We start from the raw sequence: 8,428 nt of genomic DNA, 5'->3' as shown, positions 1-8,428 counted from the left end.
TTTTTTTTGATTAACCCCCCCCCCCCGCCACCCATGTGTCGCGATATCGGAAGAGGGAAAACGGGAAGGGGTGCGAGAGGGCGAAAGATGGGAGCGAGGCGCTGCGAACACCCGCATGCCTCAAGATGCAATGCCACGACGCAGAGTGCAGCCAATCCGTGAAGAGATCAGCGACGCGCCAGCAGCTGCCGCCACGAAGCAGATGAGATCGCCCACGCGCAGCGGAGGAAGGGGGAGGGCAGCAAGCACACACACGCACAGCAAGCAGCAACAGACCATTTTACGCTGCTTCTTCGCCGTGGACGCCGCGGCCTCGCGGGCCTGCCTGCGCTTCCGCGCCTCCTCCTTCTCGTTCAGCAGTACGAGCTCCATGCCAGGGTAGCCGGCCTCCGCGCGGCGGCGGTAGAACAGGTCCTTCAGCGACTGGAAGTACGCCTCCGACACGCGCCGCATGTCATCGGGGTTGTTCTCGTCCGCACCCTCGGGAATAGCAAGCGGCGGCCCCACCACAAGCGTCAGCGGCGTGCGGAACGGCAGAGGCAGACCGAATCGGCCAAGGGGAATCACCGGGAACGGAAAGCCCAGGAGCTTGAGCGAGAGGCGCTGGATGCGCGGAAACTGCAGCATCCCCAACACGTTGTTCTCCGCAAAGCACAGCAGCGGCACCAGCGGCACCCGTGATGCGATAGCCAGCCGTATAAAGCCCGTGTGCTGCGTGATCAGGATCATCCTCTCCGAGCTTACCTGCGTGCGCAGCATCTCCGCCTGGCCACCCGTCACGATAAGGACGCTGTTGCCGCGCTTGAGGCTCGCCTCCACAGAGCGCCGGCTCACTGACAGCGCACCGAGACGCAGGTTGAAGTCTCGCAGCAGTGGCGCGTTGAAAACAACGCTCGCGACATGCGTCGACACATAGCGCTGCGCGTTGACGCCGACCTTGAGGGCCCACTCCGCCGTCAGAGACGCAAACAGTGCCGTGCCGGGGAACACGCCGTGGGGATGGAAGGAGAACAGGTATTGCGACGTGTCGTCCCGCATCTGCACGGCGGGGTCGTCCACAATCACGCGGAAGTTGAAGTACTTCACCGCGTCGGCAAACAGGTAGTTGCGCGCGAACTCCGTGAAGCGCAGGCTGCGCTGCGACCCTGTGTGGTACGGCTTGCCCGAGTACAGCGGGAGGTACCACAGCCACGCGCCGAGCACCGCGCAGTCCACGACGTGCACGCCAAGCGCGCGCGCCATCCCCCACGACGGGCCGCCCACGGCGTGCAGCATGCACCTCTGGTACGTCAGGTAGCCGATCACAGCGTACACCGCAAGCTTCATCGCAAGCCGCACCTTCTTGAAGTTGCCCGCCATCAGCATGACAAACGCGCCGCACGCAAGGAAGAGGGTGCTGTGCCGCGGCGCAATCAGCGCCGGGAGGAGCAGGAGACCCCCAGCGAGCACGGGCATGCAGTATAGCATCCACGTCACAACCGTCACACGCACCGTCACCACGAACAGCGGCACGCCGACGTCCACCACATACGGCACCACAGACAGCACCAGTGTCAGCGCGGTGAGAGCGAAGCAGACCGGCAGGTAGGCTTCCATCACCTGCACCAGACGCGGCGTGTACTGCGTAAAAAAGTAAAATATCAAGAACCCAATCGACAGTGGGGCAAAGGTGGCCAGCACGATGGCAAGTACCTCTATCAGGTTCGAAATCCCTTTCGCCAACATTGTGCGATGACGCTCCCTCCTCGTGGACGAGGGGCTTTGCTTGGATACCGCCTCCGCTGCGGTGCCGGTGTGCATGACACGCTCCCATTGCAGCTTCGTTCGACTCAGGGCGATGAGCGTACACGGCACCGCTAGTGAGAGGCTCATCACTGCCAGCACAAATGGCACGCGTGTTCTGCGGGAGGCGGAGCTCTCGTCGCCGTAATGGAGGTAGTGCTGTGTGTCGCGCCCAAAGAAGGCCACAAGGGGAGTGTAAACTCGTCCAAACGCCATCGCGCCTGAAAAGGTGAACAGGGCGACGATGCCCTCGCCGTTCACCTCCAGGAACGTCGGCTCGCCGCGCCGGTGGGAAAACAGAGGGACAGAGCTGAAGATGAAAACCTGACTCGTCACCGACAGCAACGCGGCAATCAGCATCGCCGTGGCGGACACCTCCGCGGACTCGATCGACGTGATTAGCGTCACCAGGAACGCGCCTGCGTAGCAGCACCATCCTGCCATCTGCCGAACAACAAACTGTGACCCACCGCGGAACGGCATAAATGGCACATACACGCTCGGCTCACCGTGGAGGACCATCCCATACCCAGCATGTAAGCCGATGCACGAAATCGTGCATATGAGCATCGCAGTCACAGCGAACGCCAACGACAAAACCATTACCTTCGCCATGAACGCCGCTATCACGAAGAAGGCAGCTGACGCGCAGCAGAGCAGAAACACAAGCACACGTGCGCCCTCTTGGCGCCGGCGGCGAATCGTCAAGTCCTCGCCACTGCAACTCCAGTCAGAGCTTTCTCTGCTTTGGTTTTCTTCGGCGCTGCCGTCGTCATCGTCACTGCCGGTGCTGCAGCTGTTCTGCGCGCGGGAGCCTCTCCCGGTACGTCGCGCTGCCGCTGGGTCCTTATATATGCGGAGGAGGCCGTCGGTGCACGGAATGTCAAAGCTGTGCAGCGCTGCCGTCATGAGCGTTCGGAACGCGACCTGGGCAACGGCCTTCTCCTCGTCCGACTTGTCTGCTAACTCCTCGCGCATGAAGCGGCGCAGCTCCAGGAACGACTCCTTCGCCAAGCGCTGCTGCAGTGCCGTCGCCATGGTGTAGCGGGCCTCGATCGCGATGGACAGCGTGATGAGGACGACCGGAATCAGCTCCAGGACGCCGAACAGGGTGTACATCACAGGGCCCTCCGCTATAAGAGCGTGCCACTCGGCGGGAACGCTGTTGGAGTTGCTGGAGACAATGGTACCGAGGATGATGATGATGACGCAAATCGCGTAGATCATCCAGCCAAGCACCTGCAGCGCCACAAAACTGCCGCTGCCGGTGAAGGGGTGAAAAACCTGCACGCCTTTGTCTCTGCCCGAGTAGTGCGCCAGCGGCACGCACGCGATGAAGCAGGCGTTGGCGATCATGATGAGGCGCGCGTGTGGCAGCTCCACCTCGCCCCAAACATGATGCAAAGAAATGTCAACAAGGAGCCGCAGCAGCAAGTTCGTTAGGCACAGAAGGTAGCTGAATATCATCTCACCGTTCATGATGTAAGCTGTGTTGGCCAGCTCCTCCGCCATCCTGCTGCGAAGGCCGGGTGACGGCTCGGTGTGTACAGGGAGCACTGAGTCAAGGCTTACGACCGCCTTGGTAGCCGGCTTTTTCCCCACCGTGGTCGGCTCCGACGGGGGCTCCTCCACCACGGCAGCGAGAAAGGCGCGCAATTTGTACGTCAAGGAGCTGCACAGTCGTACGGCACACGTCATGCAGAAAACGCTGAGCGTTGACAGCACCGCCTCCAGCGGGGCGATGGCAGGAGCACTGCTGGACAGAAAGAGCGTGAAACTGATGATGGCGGCGACGTAAAGCAGATAGCTCAGGGCCTGCAGCAGCAACACCGGTAGCGTTTCGACTGAGCGGTTTCTGGCCAGCATGCGAAAGTGATCGTCATGCATAATCACGCCCGACACGTATACCATGGGCGTTGGTAGCAGAGAGACGAGCTGAGCCAGCTGCGACACAAACACCAGCACCCCCTGGTACGTCCAGCTTGTCCCCTCCACCGCCTCGTCGAGGCCGTCGGGGTAGTTCTGTACATAAAAAAAGATGCTCACGTTCAGGCATGCTAGCAGAAACGCCGTCGCCACCGCCACCACGCCGCCGAGCTCGAACACACTGCTTGGAACGTTCGGCGTATTCGCCAGAGCCTCATAGCGCATCGTGCGCAGAAACATCAGCAGCGCCACGCAACTCACGACGCTCAGTCCCTGCACGGCTAGCACAGACAACGGCGTTACTGTGTGCACACCGGCGTCCATGAGCAACAGCACATTCGCAAACGCTGCGGCGACGTACAGAAACCGCGACAGCCACAGAAGAACGGTGTCAAAGGTGCGATGCATCCGCAAGCGGAAGCTGATGAAGCCGAGAGAGCGCCGATAGCCAACGAAGCACAGACTCAACGTCCCACAGGCCAGTGTGATCGCAAGGTTCACGCGGAAGATAATCTCTTGCAGCCGTGGAAAGCGGATCGCCACCATGCTGAACGCGCTCTGTGCCGTCAGCAATGCCACCTCCAGCGCGCTCTCTGCATTGGGGCGGCGGCGCAGATACCGCAGGAATGCGGAGAGGCCTTTGTCCGCCAGGAAGGCTGAGCCGGTGCCCAATGACGCGGTAGTCGATCCCGGCTCCGAGGCCTTGGCGCAGTCGTGGAAGGTGAAACTCCGCAGCGAGAGCAAGAGAAGAATGTTGCCAAACAGCGCCAGTACGCCAATCGTGCTCATGAAGCCGTGCGAATGATTCACTGAGGGCTCGAAGAGAAGCGCGTACGCCGCCGTCAGCAGCAGCGAGGACGACACGCACGTGACTCCAAAGCACTGCAGCGTGACAAACTGCACACCGCCGGCAAAAGGCTGATAGAACCGATACACCTTGTGGCCGTACTTCTCGCGGCCGAGCAGATATACAAAGAAGCCAGCTAGGACGTTCAAGTGCGAGCCAAGAGCCAGAAAGAACATGAGCGGAAACTCTGGGTACTGGTTCACGTACACGTCAGACAGGACAAGCGAGAAGAGCCCCACAGCGCAGTCCAGCATCCACACAATGAGGAGAGAGACAGTCGAGAAGTGCGGCACCTCGAAAGGCGCCGCTGGCTCACCGTCGAGGCCGACGTCGGAGTGAGGGCGAGATATCGATGCCGGACCGTGCGATCTGGATAGCTGCGCCTGGGAGGCAAGCATGGAGCTGCTGCGGCATGTGAGTGCAAAAGATGCGTTCACACTTTGGGCTGATAAAGTCGCTAGCTGTGGGTCTGCGAGTGCGGCTGGCGGGGCGACCGGAGGCGCACCATCTGTCGACTCTGCCTTTGAGTACGAGGGTATGATTGTTGTGTCCTCCGTGGCTACACCCGAAGATGGCGTGCGGAAGGCGGTGGACTCGGGGTGCATGGCTGCGCGAAACGGCTTCCACAAGCCTCTGAGCTGCCGTGGCGTGTCGCTACTGGAGCCGCTAAAGAAATGATTGCAGGCACCAAACGAGCAACGAAGGAAAAACGGAATGAAGGCAGCGCTGCGTGTGCTGGGTAGTGGGCTGGTGCGTGCACGGCAGCGCTGCGGGTATGGGGGAGGGGAGGGGTGGGTGCAGCACCCCAGAGAAAGAAGACACACACACACACAAAACGCAGCCGAAAGAACAAACAGAGGCGCAGGGGAGGGGGAGGGAGGTGACAGCACGTGCGTTACTTCAGATGTAAAGAATGCATCAATACGTCTGTTCCTTCGCCTTCACGAGAGGGGGGAGAGAGGAGAGGGAGGAAGTGCAGAGAGAGAGAGTTACACGGAGGGCCATAACGGTTCGGCATTGAGAGCGTCTTCGGCTTTTTTTTGTATCCAGGAGCACTAATTCGCGTACACGCTTGTGCTTGTGTCCACAGATGAGAGCACGGAGCCACCCGCCCTTCGAGCTTACTGTCTCACCTCCCCGTGTCACCAGTTGTGCGCCGTCGCGCTTGGTATCCGGGATCGCGGCTAGGCCTGTCCGCGGGGGTCTCGCCGGGTTCTGTGCAACGTGTCGTGGACCAGGTGCGGCAAGGGAGACATGCAGCCATGAAACTCCGCATTGACTGCACGGCTGTGTGGATAGTCGGTGCTCAAAGCAGCGATGGCAGACGTGCTGCCCACATAAAGGGCAGCCGTAGCCCCAGCAGACAAGAAAAGGCGTCTCAAAAGCCGCAGCGCACCGAACTGTGCGCTGCCACACCTACGCGATCGGCGGGGCCGCTGCCCCATCGCGTGCCCGTCATGGCGGCGTACTCTGTCGCCTGCTTTATGCGCGCAGCCCCCCCCCCCGCCATTCGTGCAAGGTGGCGTCGGCGCACAGGCCGTACACCGCGGCGGTCGTCGCGAACGGCCTGGTGCGCAGTGCTGTGCTCGCTGCGGCGCACTAGCACCGCTTGTCCACCTCACCCTCGGCGCTCCCAGAGAGCGGCGGCACCTTCCTCCGACACGGTCGCCGGGCTCTGTGGGGCGGGCAGACTGCGCGGGCACGCGCGCAGCAGTTCCCCCAGCTCGCACAGCGGCACCAATCCGGCCGCATGAACGCACGCACAGCCGCAACATTCATGATCGCTGAACGGTTAGCACGGAGCGGCGCCTCGTATCAGCATCGCCTTCTTTCCTCGTCAGAGTTCACAGAGAAAGACAGGCATGGAGGGATTCAGTGTAGAGACAGAGAAGCCGGGGAAAGCGGGCCTGGCGGGCGCTTCGACGACGCTGACGGAGTAGCAGTACCGATGCAGCCCTGCACAGCGCAACCCCATCGAAGGGAAGCGGGTATCGGAGAGGCGCCGAAGAAAGAACAAGATCACGAGAATAGTGCACTCGTCGCCATCAGGAAGAGATGTCTGCCGCGCTCCTCTCTCTTTGCCCTGGAGTTGAAGGGCGTTGATGAGGAAGGAAAGAACCCTGATGGCGAGGGGTGCATGTGTGAACGCAGCGAAGAGTCGCAGTTGCTGTTTGGGGGAGGGACTTGCGTCTGTCGCTGATCCGCTTTGTGTTTGCGCCTCTGCTGTCCCACCCCGCACGACGAGATGGTCATTTCTTCGCCAACGACAGAGAAAAAGCAAGCCAACGAGCGAGGAAGGAAGACGAAGTGCCAGCAGCGAACCAAAACAAACAAACAAAACATACGGCAGCGAGACAGATGGAGGCGAGCAAACCACCATGTGGCACCCACCACGGAGGTGAAAAACAGGCAAGAGGGCTCTGTGGCTTCCGATCAGTCACTGAGAAAGCATCGGAAGCACGCGCTGAACGAAGCACACGAGCTTCTCAGACGCTGTGCTGCCACTTCGAAGAAAAAGGCGACGGTGAGCTATTACCAGTATATCCTCTGCTTGTTTGTACGTTGTGGCAGATGCGCATGCGTGGCAGCTGGTGCGGCCCTCTCTACAAGCCGATCCCTTCACGCAGCTTTAGAAGGGAAAGCCCGCGCGCCGGGAGAGGGAGAGGAGGCTAACGGAAAACTAGGCCCACACACAGGTGGGCACAGACACGCATACCTGTGGCCCAGCAAAGATCGAGCCGCATCACAAACCACACGTTTGACAAGACACAGAAGCGTTGATGGCGCGTGCGCATCTGCAAACCACTTCCCTATACACGCAGTCAACATAGAAAAAGACGCCGACGGATGGTCCGGATGTCGAGGGGCCAGCGCACGCTGACAGACATGAGCGTGTATCCACACCTCGCAGCGATCCTGTCCCCGGGGCACACGTTTACTCTTTTATTCCCATCTGCTCATGATGGGGACGCCTCGAGACCCTTCAGCTGTGCCTCGCGCCGCAGCTGCTCCTCAAACACCTCTAAATCCTTCAAGCAGCCGTTGATCGCGTCTTGCAGCGCCTTTTTCGGGGCAGGGACTGGCGCGTCCGTCCCGTTCGACGCCGTTTGCACGCGCAGCTCCACGTTATGCTTTGTTGGATGCGGTACTCGGTAGCCCGCAATCTGCACAAATGGCGACTCGTGCAGCTTCATGCGCAGCAGGTTCGCCAGTGTGTGGTCCTCCTTCTCCATCTTAAACAGGGAGGAGTTAGCCATCGTGTTGGAGATCTGCTCCACAATCTTACGATCTCCCGGCAAGTCCACTAGACTGTCTGGGGTGATGTCGTTGCGAGAAATCAGCATGCCATGAGGGACCGCCATTTTCTTGTTGCGGCTCGCGCAAGCAGTGCATATATATATATATATATAGTGTATGTTTGTATATGGAGTACAACAGATGAAAGCGAGCTGCCCCTCAGCGCGTGGGTGGGAGAGGAAAGGGAAACGAGAGAGTAGCGACGTGCACGTCGGCTGCCGCTTGGAGTTTCACGGGCGAAGGGCGGGGCAGCCGCAGCGACGCGGGAAAAGAGGATAAGTGAAGGGAGGAGCGAGGAAAGTGAGGAAGGATGCGTGAAAAGTACGAGGGAGAGGTATACATACACAAGTAGCACGCCCGTCCGCGCTGCACATGCTCTCTCCGGGAAGCGCTCATGGCAGGACGAAGACGAGGAGAAAGAGAACGGGTATGCGACATGCTGGCGGGGACGAGACAGGCAAAGCAATGCGGTCGCGTCTGCTTCCTGCGAAAGGGCGGGTGCGAGTCAATGTCGGGAGTCGGCAGCCCCGGGAGCGTGGGGTTGATGAGGGAGGGGGCCTCGACAGCCAAAGCGCG

General features: G+C 60.5%; 2 protein-coding genes across 2 annotated transcripts; both read right to left on the bottom strand.

Annotated features, from left to right (window-relative positions):
* Positions 1 to 120: 120 nt before the first annotated feature.
* Positions 121 to 4,953, bottom strand: LINJ_27_1460 (putative diacylglycerol acyltransferase; the record flags this gene model as incomplete). Its single annotated transcript, XM_001466344.2, has 1 exon — positions 121 to 4,953. The coding sequence occupies one exon, from the start codon at positions 4,951 to 4,953 to the stop codon at positions 121 to 123; it is 4,833 nt and encodes a 1,610-aa protein (XP_001466381.2).
* Positions 4,954 to 7,512: 2,559 nt separating this feature from the next.
* LINJ_27_1450 (DNA-directed RNA polymerase II-like protein) lies at positions 7,513 to 7,917 on the bottom strand (the record flags this gene model as incomplete). Its single annotated transcript, XM_001466343.1, has 1 exon — positions 7,513 to 7,917. One exon carries the CDS (start codon positions 7,915 to 7,917, stop codon positions 7,513 to 7,515), a length of 405 nt encoding a protein of 134 aa, XP_001466380.1.
* Positions 7,918 to 8,428: the final 511 nt, after the last annotated feature.

The sequence above is a fragment of the Leishmania infantum genome, chromosome 27 (assembly GCF_000002875.2).
Source record: "Leishmania infantum JPCM5 genome chromosome 27".
NCBI classification, from domain to species: Eukaryota; Euglenozoa; class Kinetoplastea; order Trypanosomatida; family Trypanosomatidae; genus Leishmania; species Leishmania infantum.
Note: the sequence above shows the minus strand (reverse complement) of the source record. Positions and strands in the feature narration are given on the sequence as shown.